The sequence below is a fragment of the Salarias fasciatus genome, chromosome 10 (genome assembly GCF_902148845.1).
Source record: "Salarias fasciatus chromosome 10, fSalaFa1.1, whole genome shotgun sequence".
Lineage (NCBI taxonomy): Eukaryota > Metazoa > Chordata > Actinopteri > Blenniiformes > Blenniidae > Salarias > Salarias fasciatus.
Window position 1 is genome coordinate 28,022,879 of NC_043754.1, and position 14,834 is coordinate 28,037,712.

General features: G+C 46.8%; 1 protein-coding gene across 1 annotated transcript in view; it reads right to left on the bottom strand.

Moving 5' to 3' along the window:
- Nucleotides 1-5,291: 5,291 nt before the first annotated feature.
- Nucleotides 5,292-14,834, bottom strand: part of tiprl (TIP41, TOR signaling pathway regulator-like (S. cerevisiae)) — a 41,923-nt gene continuing 32,380 nt past the window's right edge. The window contains exon 8 of the mRNA XM_030101548.1: nucleotides 5,292-6,107. Coding sequence (XP_029957408.1) covers nucleotides 5,982-6,107 — 126 coding nt within the window. The 3' untranslated portion in view covers nucleotides 5,292-5,981. The remainder of the gene's footprint in view (nucleotides 6,108-14,834) is intronic.

Sequence of the window (14,834 nt, forward strand, 5' to 3'; positions counted from 1 at the left end):
CGGAAAGAGAAGGAGATAGGGCAGACAAATTGTTGTATCTATATACATTTCATGTACAAACAGAGAGTGCACAGGCTAAAAGAGGAACGATCGTCAGTGGTCAGTGACACATAGTTATGAAACATTACATTGAAATGAGAGAAAGGAGCAGAACTGGGAGCCGGTTCCACATTGTAGGACTGCTTGCATCCACTGGGTCTAAATCAGTCCATGGATCAACTGTTTGGATGGATCCCCAACTAGAATTGAATGCACCCAATGAGTCCAGGTTGTCTCATGAGATCAATGGATCAGCCGCCATTGATGTTCTGTATGCGAGCCCTCAGTCACGGCTCTAGTCCACCTAGGAGACAATTTCATCTTCTGGGGGTTTGGTGCTCTGAATTTTTCAATCTCCCATAATGGAATGAAATATCAATCCCAGAGAGAGAGAGGGGAGAGATCATTTATTTTCACTGAAGTAGACACAGGTTCATAGGTTTATTCACCTTCTGTGAAAAAAAACAATTGTATCAAGTAATGAACTGAAAGCAATGTTAAAGGAGTCATATTATGCAAAATTCACTTTAAAAAGGAGTCTTTACAGTCATGTTGCCTCCCAGAGCCTCTGTATGATCCCCCAGAAGTGAAAAATTCAGTCACCTCCCTCAATTGTGGCTCCACTTTTAAGAAAATATACACTCAAACACGCGGTTCTGAAACCTCCCTCTTCTCGAAGTCATGAAGAGGAACGCCACTCCCCCCCAGAAGAGAATCCAGCCTTTGGCCGCCCCCGGACAGGTCGCTCATCTCGGCTGTATTTTCTCATCCATCTCCAGTGTTTTCATAAAGTCAGCTCCTCCTCCGTCTTCAGGTGGGTCAGCTGACGAGCTGACAGTTTTTGCTAACTTAGCCACAGTTCGCTCGGATGGGAACGTAGCGGAGCTCCTCTCCCCAGCAGAGAGGCTCTTTGAGTCGGCCGCGGCTGTGACGGCGCCCGGGCGTCTGACTTCCAGGGCCGAGTTGGGGCCGATTGGGTAAACGGCCCGGAGCTGCTCCACGGAAGCTGGTCCCGAAGCCGGCGGAGACGCACGGCTCGCGCGGCCGCTGGGCCGCTCCTCTCCTCGCCGGGAGGCTGTTGAGCTCCGGTGCCCAGTAGAGGCGCACTGCGCACTGGGCGCAAAGTCAACACACACCGGCAGCGCCGTCCGCATGAAGAGGGCTGCTCCTCTGAGAGGCTCTCTGCTCTCGATATCACACGAACACATGATATAAAGAGAAAATAAAAAAAACACTCCTCATTTCGCTTCTGCGAGGTCGCTCTGCTCGTCCAGCCACATTGATCTGTGATTTATAGACTTCCAGCAAGGATGAGTACATGGTTTATGTTTTGATCTCAAATGAGAGCTTTTCTTTGTCCAAGAGTTACTTTTGTATGGTTCAATCTACATAAAAATGGGAACTTCCGCGTTTGCTGCTGTCTGGACCCTGTTCAGCTGATTCTCTCCTCCCGAGGCGGCGGAATAACAACATATAGGAAAAAGTTTACGTCCGTGAGGTTGTGCATTGTGTTTTATTTTGAAACTTCCGGTGTAACTTCCTGTAAGGTGCTTTCTTAACGACAGAGAATTTACGAGGTGGGCGTGGCCAGATGCGTTCAAGTTCATCACGGAAAATAGGCTGTCAAAAACAGGCTGTTCTGAAGAAGGCTCCTCAGAGCCACTTTTTAGACCGCTCAAACTCCGAAAATAGGACGAATTTGGGGCAAACAAACTTATATACTATGTTTTTAGGTGTCTGTGACCTATATGACATGACTGAAAAATAGCATAATAGGTCCACTTTAAGGCTGTCAGTGTCGACATCTACATGAATATTAAAGTCTCGCACTAAAATGATTTGATCTGAACTTAAGACTAAACTGGAGAGAAAGTCTGAAAATTCAGACAAAAATTCAAGGTATGTTGCATAGCAGGGGGGCGATACACTACAACCAGCAGGACTGGCTTCTGTGTTTTCCAGCTGGAGTCCATGAGATTCAGACTGAGACTTCCAAAGGTTTTATGCTTGGTTTTAGTTTCGGGACTGATTAGAAGTTTAGAGTTACAGATGGACGCTACTCCACCGCCTCGGCCGGATTATTGGGGAATAAAGATAGTTGATGTGTATTTGGGGTTGCTTCATTTAAACTGAGATATCCATCCTTCCTTAACCAGGGCTCAGTGAGGTTTAATATATCTAAATTATGATCAGTTATTAGGTCATAAATGAGCAAGGATTTGGAGGAGAGGGATCGGATATTTAACAGTCCACATTTGACTATTGTGGGTTTTTGTTCCACTGCAGATTTGGTTTGGGTTTTGATTAGGTTTGTAGGTTAGGAGAAATGACGTTTCTCCTAACGTTTAGGTTTCTCCTCTCCTCTTGTGAACGTGCTGTCTGCTGGAGATGAAAAAAGAGAACTGTGTGAAGAGTGGGCGGGACTTACCTTTAGTCAGTCAGCTTAATTGACAGCTGGAGATGTCTGGACTGCGTGCTGGAGGTTACCTGACAGGACGGAGTTTCCCAGCGTGTTGGGATGTAATCCATCATGATGATAGAGAGCAGGGCGGTTCCAGAAGAGGTTGTAGATGAAGTTACAGTTGTGAGTTGAGCAGGTTTGCTGGAGCCAAGTGTTCAAGCTGAGGAACCTAGAAAAGCGCCAAGCACCCCGGAAGAGTGTCGGCAGGGGTCCACTAATGTAAATAGTTTTTCTGCAGCTCTGCAACAAGCTGAAAAGGTCCATAAAATCCTTTTTGGTGAGCTCGGTGTGTCACCGTGTGGTGTCATGGGAGCCAACATGAACAATCACCCAGAGGAGGGGCGGACTGGAGGAGCTCCGGGAGCTTATCCAGGATGGTGGGGACGGTGGCACCGGGAGAACACCGTGTGGTGGCGTTAAAGAAACGAATCCTCCTTACGATGCTGTCCGCAATGATGAACGAAGACGGGCTGAAGAGAGGTCGAGGAGGATCAGGAGCATTGATGTCTGGGTGGTGCTCCGCCGGGGCAGCAGCACCGCCGCTAGCAGCCTCATCCTCAGAACAGCGATCATCAGACCGACCCGGGCGGTAGAGTGTCCAGGAATGTAGACGAATGGCATCTCTGATCAGTGTGCGGTGGACTGCGGAGGTTGAAGACCGCGGCGCTGACTGCCGGTCCGGGACTGCGGAGCAGCGGAGCTGCAACGGGGTGAGGAGGTCCAGATCCAGTGGGATGAGGGACCGTCTCGGGGTCCAGCAGCAGAGAGGGGGACACAGAGTCCGTGGCTGCTGGGTCGTCGAGGCGGGAGCCGCAGTGGATGCAGGAGAAGCAGGAGAGGCGGAGATCGCCACAGACCCGGAGGCTTCGCTGCCAGCACCGCTGTCGTCTTCATCCTGCGTCAGAACCAGGAAGCAGTTCGAGATGGAGAGTGGAGGCGGAACTGTTGTGGTCTTGTGTTTTCGATTTCCCCAGATCACAACCTCAGCCCATGAGCGCTGGTGGTTGGGTATGGAACAGGAGGGAGCAGCGGCGGCATCTGAAAAGGACCATATCACCAGAGATGGCTGGTGGGCCACAGCCTGGGTCTTAGCCAATAGAGTGTCTTTGATCTCGAATGTCCTCATTCAGGTCAGCAATCTTTTTTTTTTTTTGGCTTTTTCAACTAGATGCGGGTCGTACATGGTAGATCAGGCCTCCGGTCGCTGGTGATCGAATTCACTAGGGCCATTCTGATGTGGAGCTCTGGCGCAGTCCTCTGACATTACATACCTCACGTAGCTCGGTGGTTCCATGGCTTCATCTGCTACCAGCTGAAGATTCTCCATGCATCTTGGTCTTCTGTCTCTGTTCTCAATCAGACCAAACTCATCAGACTAAGCACCACATGACGAAGAGGGCTGATTTAAGGCCTCAGTATGCTCCCCCGTCGCCGCCACGGCGTTCCTACGTCGGCAACCCTACGCCGCTACTGGACATATCTTGCTCCTGCGTCAAGGGAACGCCCTCCTCTGCCAAGCCGCTAGCAGTCACAACAACAATGCGGCTTCCGTAGCTCCGGCTTTACCTAGACATAGATCTATAGACATAGATTTCTAGACATACATATCTAGACATGCGTGCATTTACCGAACATATATCTGCATATATGACATATCTGGCGACACCGGGCTGTGGTGGAGGAGAGGCTGAGCGGACCGTGATGAAATATTGGTGAAACTAATGAGTTTTTGGACGATTAAAGCCGTTTTCGGAGCGGCTATACACATAGCCCCGTCTGCTAACAGTGCTAACACTGCTAACAGTATTGGGACGTGCGCCGCTCAATTTTGGATCTAAATTTCTCCTGAAGCTCCTGTTCTCCTGTTCGGATCAGAAAAGCATTCCGGGTGAGTTCTCCTTTATTCTATAAACAACGCAAAAGCGGACCAATCACAGCCCTTGACGTTTACGTCACCACGCGTCACCTCGATGCGAAGTCACATTTTTTGGGAGGCGCGCGTCAAGCCCTGGCGTAGCCCGTAGACGTCGTAGGAACGCCGTCACGGCGACGGGGGAGTATACTGAGGCCTTTAAATGTTTCCATGGTCACTAGCTAGAAACACAAAGCAGCAGCAGGAGCTGTGCGTGATGCCAGTCATCACAGATTACAAATGTTTTAACAGACTCCCAAGCTGTGGCTCACAGACTCCTGGGGGTTTGGGGAGCCCAGTTCGAGAATGGCTGCTGTAAACACAGTGTTGTTGCGAAAAGCCTGTTTGCTGTTGTACTTTGTTAAAAAAAGAAAAAGAAGAAATTCTAATGAATAATTTGTCAGTCTTTGTTAGCTGTTTCGTGCTTGTTCACTATGCTCGCTCACATCCTGTGTATCTCCTGGGGACTGAGCCCTCGTATCCTCAAAATCCAGTGATGTCCCTGGATGTGGCATATGGTCAATACTGCCTTTGTGTTTAATTGCTAGTGCCAGCACAATAATTCTTGTGTGAAATTATCCACATTTAGTTGACATGAGTTACAGTTCTGGACAATGGCTTTGTTTATGTGACTTTTAATTCCTATTTAATTAGGAATAAAGGCTAATTCCACATTAAAATGACTTTGTAAACACTTAATTAATCTTTATCACTTAATAAAGTGGGAAGTTCGTTCTCATTTAAAGTGGGATCAAACAATCCCTCAACCATGTAAACCTTTTATGCTGCTTCAGCATAATTCTGGTAGTGCTGCTCATGCTCATTCCCAGAGATGTACATATTCCAAGATGGCGGCTCAGAGCAAGCATTGGACTGAGACAGAGACAATGTATTTAATGGAGCCTTAGAAGAAATGGATACAATGAAAAGAGTTGATGGATAGAAGCAACAAAAATTGTGAACCTTTTTAAAGCTGTAGCATCAAAGTTCATTAAGAGAAAAGAAAAAAAAAATGTAGGAATTGGAGGTTGTTTACTTCAAGCTTTGTAATACTTTTTGCAAAAACAAATTTATTGATCAAATGATAGACAATCATACATTTCATACATGTTTCTTGTAAATGGAAAGAAAACCCTTTTTTTGCCTTTGGTCAGTAACAAATGGCAATATTTACAGAAATTCCTAATAATGTTGACTGTTATAAAACATCACTGTTTCTGTGGTTTTGCAGAGTTATCATGAGATACAAGTATTGAAAGCATTGCCTGATCTTTAAAAATAACTGAGAAAACATACTGAAATATTTGTAATTTTGAAATAGAAATTTTTTGTAAAATGAAGCATGCCAGAAACCAGAACAATGACAACGGTGCAAACTGCTCCATAAGTTTACTAAATTGTCTATGAGGACTCAACAGGCTTTCCTCTATGGAAATCGCCTCTAGAAACTACTTTGTGCATAAATAAAGAGGAAAACTTGTAAGATTCAAATTAGGAGATGAACAATGCGATTTAGAAATGCTTGTTCTGTCATGCAACACATTGTCAACTGAAAGGTCCCACGAGTCACTAAACAACTTCACCAGCAGACACAGACGTCGCCACAGGAAGCTCCAGCTTCTCACATTGGATCAGCTTCAAGGTTAGATGTTGTGCAATCTCATTAGGATCAGTGTAGAGTGCCGCTGGAACATTCTGAGGAAGAGAAAGATTAGTGTTAAAATAACAATAGTGACATGAATACAATTAAAGCCGCAAGCGGCATTGGTCGGGACCAAGCCTCCCCGTCGGCCCACGACTGAGACGTCCTGGTACCTTGCTGGCCGAAATCCAGGTCACTGGGAGTTTTGCTAATCTGTAAACATCCATTTTCTTGATTTTACCTCATTTTCTGTTGTAAAATGGCTTTTATTTTGAAGGAATTTTGGGCTTTTATTTTGGAAAGGTAGTACATCCTGTCATTGACACTAGTTAACCCCAAATTGTCAGTGTTTCGTTTGAAATGTCATTTTTCATAAAATTTGGACTTTTATTTTGAAAAGGTTTGAGGCTCTTATTTTGACACTCCAGAAACCTTTTAGACCTCAATGAGACGAACGCGTGAGTGTTGGTTTGATATTTGTACGACATTCCTGCGGGTGATGGCGACCATTTTCGCTTTTGTAGGTGGCGCTAGAGAGCAGATGGGGTTAATTTTTATTTTTCATAAAATGATTCACCAGTCCGGATGTGCGTGCCAAATTTGGTGAGTTTTCGTGCATGTTTAGCGGGTCAAATTTGAGTTTGTTTCCACGATAGAATAATAACTAGCATATAGCTGTTAGCATCTGTCATCCGTTAGCATTGTTCTTTTTAGCACTGTTAGCATCTCCCATCCTTTAAAAAGAAGATGTTAGCATCTAATCTATTGGCATGTAGCTGTTAGCATCTTCCATTCATTTCACTGGAAATGTTAGCATCCAATCTACTAGCATGTAGCTGTTAGCATCTGTCATCTGTTAACATGGGTCTTTTAGCACCACTAGCATCTCCCATCCACTAATATGGAGTTGTTAGCATGACCCATCCACTAACAGGGAGCTGTTAGCTTCTCCCATCTGCTTTTGAGAGTCACTGAATGAAGGCACTGAGTGTCAGAGTTTGATTGACAGCTGCTGTCAGCTGTGTAACTGCACTGCATGCCCATATATGGTAATATCAGTTAGAGTGGGAGAGAGGAGAAAATAATGGTTTCTGTTTGGGAAACAACTGCTCCTTGTTCCATTCCTGTTTGGCAAAACTGAACAAAAGATATCACGTTTGATCGGAAAATTAGTTGTCTTTCAGTTGGTGAGGCTTTCAGAGCAGTCAGACTTTTAGTTTGGACCGTAGAGGCCTCAGTTTGTGAGAAACGCAAGATTATTCCCTATCCGGCTCCATTATAACTGAGAGCAAAAAAAATGCAGAGCGCACACCTTTTCGTGAACATGTAAACGTACATATATCATGAAATTTTCCCCAATTATGTTACACATCTTGTTTGGGAGAACCTGGTGAGGCTTTACGTGTGCTCGGTTTGTTGATAGGAGTCACGGTATAGCCACAACCTCCAGTTTTTCGAGGTGCTGAAAAAAGATGACTTTTTCCTTTTTTCCCCATTATAATGGATGAGGGCCGGAGCAAGGCAGGATTTCAGACTTCCAACTTTGAATGCTAATAAAATCCACACCGTTAGACTTTTGACAAAGTTGTTCAAAACTTTTGTAGAGAAAGTTGTCCTCTATCACGTCGTGTGACTCTTATATCTGTACGACAAACGGTCTCGGAGGAGATAATTTTTTTGTGAGGAGTGATTTTGAGCAAAATTTTACTTTGAAAGGGAAATTGTGAACCTCCTGTTGGGTTTAGGTCAGGGGTGTCAGTGCGTGAAATGTAGATCTTGATGAGACGAATGAGTGAGTGTTGGTTTGATCTCCCTGCGACATTCCTATGGGCCGTGGCGCCTATTTTACTGTTTCTAGGTGGGGCTAGAGAGCAGATGGGGATAATTTTTCCATTTTATAAAATTTTTCGCCGGTCATGATGTGCGTGCCAAATTTGGTGAGTTTACTTGCATGTTTAGGGGGTCAAATTTGCGTTTATTTGGGCATTAGTATAATGGTGCGTTCACACCGGACGTGTTGCCAGCGTCACGGCGTTGCTTTTACATTCAAAGTCTCTGGTGGACGAGGTTCAACGGACCTAACGCACGTCAGGCGGTTTTCGAGCGTCGCTTTCCGAGCGTTTCGAGCGTTGGCGACGCGCGTCACGCGTTGCAGGCGTCAACGCCTGAAGTTGGGAAAATTGAACTTTGGAAGCGTCAACGCGCGCGTCATCCAATCACAGACGAGCACTCTGAGCGCTGATGCAGGCCAGAAGTTCGTCAAACTGGGCCCGGGAGAGGCGGAAGTACAGCTGAAAGTGAACCTCATCCTCACGCTGGCCCCGCGATCTGGGTCCGGCCCCGGAGGGTGTGACAAACTCTGCGCTTGCCAGACCTCCGGAACAGACTCAGTGCGACGCCCGGGGCGGGCCAGCTCTGTAGGACCGCTGGGTGAGACCGCGCGTCTCGGTCCTGCTGCGGGCTGCCGGGGAGCCGGTCGGAGAGGCGGGGGCGGCCGATGGTGTGATTCGCGTCGCCCGCCGCCAAAGCCCGACTGGGCCTGGAGGCTGGGCTGCTGGGTCGGGGGAACAGCCCGGCACGTGGGGGGCCCCCGTGGTGGGTCCAGGGTTCCTGTGTGCTCTGCTTCTCTCCTTGCTCCTCTGCTTCTCTGACTCCTCCGTGTTGGAGCCGCTCACTGCGGCTGGCTCACATTTCGCCGAATTCATCTGAACAAAATCATAAACGGTTGGTATTCGGACAAACAAACGACACACTTGGGCTCTAAATGACCACTTTGTCGCCTAATTAAAAAAAAAAAAAAAAAAAAAAACTCGATAAAGTTATACATTTGAAGAGTTTAGAGCGAATGTGAAATCAGCTTTAGCAGATCGATTTCGGCACCGATTCCGCCATTGTCAACATGAAGACAGCTTGCCGCGCGTCGCGAGCATTGCAAGCTTCATGTACAGATGAGCACGCGTTGAATTCCACACTTTACATGCGTCAACTTTGAGGCGTCAGTGATGCCTGTGACGCTTGCAACGCGTCCGGTGTGAACGCACTCTTCCCGCATTAGCAAGATGGCGGCGCCAGGTATGGCAGGAGTAGTCTCGGCTCTATTCATTCTTATATTGTTCGTGACATTTTCTGGTGTCAGTCAGACACCGTCGGATCATTACTTTTACGACCTGAAACTGTCATTGTTAAACAAGCCGATGACAACCCACGGATGCAAACATTTTGGATTCGGAAAGTACGCCCTGGCTGCTACGTTCATTCATCCGCACCTTTTCCGTCAATCAACTACTAAAACTGCACTGAAACAACGGCAAACCATCGCTCTTGTCATCGTCATCTGCCTCCTGCTATCTGGGGACATCCACCAGTGTCCAGGCCCCATCAACCTCGGACCAGACCAGAGCCACCACCATGCTAACATCGCCGCTAATGGGAGCAACATCCATAACTTTCAGGTATTCTCACCTTGTTCTTTCTACACCGCACCTCAATCAACTCACCTCCATCCATCTGCTCTCCCTGCGAGTGTCACGGTGTCACCCGTGCCCAGGACGGCCGAGGCGATCAGCGGGATGGAGCCCGGGAGTCGCGTCTCCAACTGGGACAGTACGCGGGTGCTAGCCCCGCTGGATCTCAACCTCCACCCGGCGCACTCTAGCCCAGCCGCTCCAGTCAGCGCAGAGGGGCACGGGCTCCACAACCGCCGACCACATTCTGCGCGAAGATCGCCGATCCTTGCCCAGAACGGGGAATACTCCACCAGCTTGCTTCCACCACAACTTTGCCGGCATCTCACCGGCGCTCACGCAACGCGTCACTGGCAGCTACGTCATCCGAGAACGACCACCACAAGGAACAATAACAGATTACGTCAGGCTGAGACACGCCGGAGACATGGAAAACGCGGGGTGGATTTCCGCCTTCTCCGGACTTTTCCAAAACACCAGCCCATATCCAAAATCAAAATAACACTTTTCAATTCTCAATCACTTACAAATAAAACCGGACTAATATTGGACCATATCCTTGATAACCAATTGCATATGATGTGCCTTACTGAAACCTGGCACAAACCACAATCTTACATCACACTAAATGAAGCTTGTCCCCCAGGATACTCCTTTCTGGAGAAGGCCAGGACTTCTGGTCGTGGAGGGGGTCTTGCTGTCATTTACCATAAAGACCTTATCGTAACCCCTCTCCCACAACCACAGCTGACTACCTTTGAGTGTCTTACATTCAAATGTAGATCACAAAAAGAAACACTAACATTTGTCCTCATTTACCGCCCTCCAAAAACATGTCCTGGATTTATAAATGAACTACAAGAGCTTCTCACATCAATTTGTGCAACATCACAAAATACACTTATAATGGGAGATTTCAATCTGCATGTTGACTGTCCTACAAATCGCCCTGCTGCAGAATTCCTTGAACTCCTGGACTATCTGCATCTCTCCCAGCATGTCACAATACCCACTCACGCAAAAGGTCATATACTCGATCTTGTAATAACCGACGCTGTCCCTGCAATCACAAACTTGCAAGTCTTCGACCTGGGAATGTCAGACCATAAGGCCATCTCTCTGGAACTGCCCCTAGCAGGTTCCCACCCAAAAACAAGACGGCAAATCCAGTTCAGAAACTTAAAAGAAATAGACACGACACTCTTCAACCACGACATACAGGAAATCTCACCAGTCACGCAGTTCCCATCAGTTAATGGTTCTGTTGACCACTATAACTTAAATCTTCATAACATCCTTGAGTCACATGCACCCCTAAAGACTAAAACAGTTACTTTCTCCCGATCTGCCCCATGGTACACCCCAGAGCTGCGCAAAATGAAAACAGCTGGCCGTGCCCTGGAACGAAGATGTCTCCAGTGGTTTACATGTGCATAAACAGGCCTACCGCGAGCATCAACAATCATATTCTAGAGCACTAAACACAGCCAGGTCTCAATATCTCTCTTATAAAATCTCAAACAGCACCAGTAACTCTAAACAGTTGTTCTCAACAATCAATTCACTGATCAAACCTCCCTCTCACACACACACCGATGTCAGCACCGATCAGTGCAACAGATTCATGGACTTCTTCACCAATAAGGTAGCCTCAATCCGGTCTAACATCCCTACTACAGCCTCACCCCTCTCTGATACCACTCTCCCTATGCCACTACACTCATTCGCCATTTTCTCAAACATCACTCATTCAGAGTTGGAGAGGATCATAAAAAACATGAAACCCTCCACATGCCCTCTGGACCCCTTGCCTACCTCCCTACTGAAATCCAACATTGCGGCCATTAGTCCACTAATCACGGAAATCATTAACCAGTCTCTCCAGTCCGGTCAGGTCCCTCCAGCTCTCAAAACAGCAGTCATCCGCCCCCATCTGAAAAAGCCCTCTCTCGACCCCGAAATCCTTGCCCACTACAGGCCTATTTCAAATTTACCTTTCCTCTCCAAGGTACTAGAAAAGGTGGTTGCAGCCCAACTACATTCCCATCTTCATAGCCATCACTTATATGAAAAATTTCAATCTGGTTTCCGATCTGCACACAGCACAGAGACAGCTCTGGTCCGCGTCATGAACGATCTACTCATGGCTGCGGACCAGGGCTCACCATCCCTCCTCCTGTTACTGGACTTGTCAGCTGCCTTCGATACCGTCGATCACACCATTCTGCTCCATCGCCTCCAATCAGTGATTGGTATCACTGGAACCACTTTCAAATGGTTCCAATCCTACCTCACGGACAGAATAGAATATGTGCAACTCGGCAAATCCAAGTCTTTCCCCCATTCGGTAAGCTGTGGTGTACCACAAGGTTCAGTTCTCGGTCCAACCCTCTTTTCCATATACATGCTTCCCCTTGGTCATATCATTCAAAAACACAATGTCTTATTTCACTGCTATGCTGACGACACTCAGTTATACATAGAAATGGACTCCGCACTCCCCTCAGCTCTACCACCAGCACTCTGTGTTTGCCTGGAGGAGATAAGGGCATGGATGTCTGAAAACTTTCTTCAATTAAACAGCAACAAAACAGAAGCCATCTTGGTTGGTACAACACATCAAACTCGGTCCCTCCCCTTCAGCAGTATTCCCATTTTTGGTCATAACATTTCCCTGTCATCCTCTGTTAAAAATCTTGGAGTCATCTTTGACCCTCAGCTCACTCTTGAAACCCACATAAACCACCTCTGTAAAATCTCTTTCTTCCACCTCAAAAACATCGCCAAACTCCGCCCCTCCCTCTCCCAACCAGACGCTGAGAGGCTGGTCCATGCCTTCATCTCCTCCAGGCTGGATTACTGCAATGCCCTCCTCGTCGGGATCCCTGGCAAGAATCTGCAAAAGCTGCAGCACATTCAGAACTGTGCTGCCCGGATCTTGACGAGGAGGCGCAAATTCGATCATATCACACCGATACTCAAAACTCTCCACTGGCTGCCAATCAAATACAGAATCCACTACAAAGTCTGCCTCCTCACTCACCAGTGCCTACATGGAACTGCCCCGTCCTACCTCCGCGAACTACTTACACCCCATACCGCCACACGAAGTCTCCGCTCCTCCTCCTCTTCCACCTACTGCCTCCAACAACCCAGGACTAAACTCTCCACCATGGGAGACAGGGCCTTCCAGGCAGTGGCCCCTCGGCTGTGGAATGCTCTCCCTGAGACGCTGAGGGCCCCACTAAGTGTGGAAACCTTTAAAAAAGGCCTAAAGACTTTATTGTTTCAAAAGGCCTATTAGATCCATTGTCTTCTCCATCTTGGTCTTGACTTGAAGTTTTAATATGTTTAATATGTTATGTTTTTTTTTTTTTTTTTTTTTTTCTGATCTTTGTATTTCTGCCCGAGAATTGTTTTTAATCTTGTTTTGTAGCACTTTGAGATTTCTTTTGAAATGTAAAGCGCATTACAAATAAAATGTATTATTATTATTATTATTATTACCTTTATAGAGAAGAACAATAAACGAACGAATAACAATAGAGACCTTGCCCTCCGGGCATGGTGGCCGGATGGGGAAAAATCTTGCGCATCTCACAAACTGAGGCCTCTACGGTCCAAACTAAAAGTCTGACTGCTCTGAAAGCCTCACCAACTGAAAGACAACTAATTTTCCTATCAAACGTAATATTTTTTGTTCAGTTTTGCCAAACAGGGATGGAACAAGGAGCAGTTGTTTCCCAAACAGAAACCATTATTGTCTCCTCTCTCCCACTCTAATGGACATGACCATATATGGGCATACAGTGCAGTTACACAGCTGACAGCAGCTGTCAATCAAACTCTGACACTCAGTGCCTTCATTCAGTGACTCTCAAACGCAGATGGGAGAAGCTAACAGCTCCATGTTAGTGGATGGGACATGCTAACAACTCCATGTTAGTGGATGAGGGATGCTAGTAACTCCATGTAGGTTGATGGGAGATGCTATAACAACTCCATGTTAGTGGATGAGGGATGCTAGTAATTCCATGTTAGTGGATGAGGGATGCTAGTAACTCCATGTTAGTGGATAGGAGATGCTAACAACTCCATGTTAGTGGATGAGGGATGCTAGTAACTCCATGTTAGTGGATGGGAGATGCTGTAACAACTCCATGTTAGTGGATGGGAGATGCTAACAACTCCATGTTAGTGGATGACAGATGCTAACGGCTCCATGTTAGTGGGTGAGAGATGCTAACAGCTACATGTTAGTGGATGGGATATGCTAACAACTCCATGTTAGTGGATGGGAGATGCTAACAGCTCCATGTTAGTGGGTGACAGATGTTAACAGCTACATGTAAGTGGACGACAGATGCTAACAGCTTCATGTTAGTGGATGGGAGATGCTAACGACTCCATGTTAGTGGGTGAGAGACGCTAACAACTCCATGTTAGTCGATGGGAGATGCTAACAGCTACATGTTAGTGGATGAGAAATGCTAACAGCTACTTGTTAGTGGATGGGAGATGCTAACAACTCCATGTTAGTGGCTGACAGATGCTAGCAGCTCCATGTTAGTGGATGGGAGATGCTAACAGCTCCATGTTAGTGGGTGACAGATGTTAACAGCTACATGTAAGTGGACGACAGATGCTAACAGCTTCATGTTAGTGGATGGGAGATGCTAAGGACTCCATGTTAGTGGGTGAGAGACGCTAACAACTCCATGTTAGTGGATGGGAGATGCTAACAGCTACATGTTAGTGGATGAGAAATGCTAACAGCTACTTGTTAGTGGATGGGAGATGCTAACAACTCCATGTTAGTGGCTGACAGATGCTAGCAGCTCCATGTTAGTGGATGGGAGATGCTAACAACTCCATGTAAGTGGATGAGAGATGCTAACAACTCCATGTAAATGGATGAGAGATGCTAACAGCTACATGTTAGTGGATGGAAGATACTAACAACTCCATGTTAGTGGATGACAGATGCTAACAGCTACATGTTAGTGGATGGGAGATGGTAACAACTCCCATGTTAGTGGGTGGACGTCTCAGTCGCCAGCCGGCAAGGAGGCTCGGTCCCGACCAGTGCCGCTTGCGGCTTTAATTAAAGCTACTGTTACTGTGTTTAAACGGGCTGTATCATGCGAAATTCACTTTTTATATGTTTTAACCTTGTTATATAGTTATGTACTCATCAAAAACAACCCCAAAGCGTTTTTTTTTCCTTCGTGCCTGCGTGTTTGAGCTTTCCTCAATTTTCTGCTGCTCAGAGAGGCAGCCCCTCCCCTACCCGTGAAAACTCTCTGCTTCCCATGT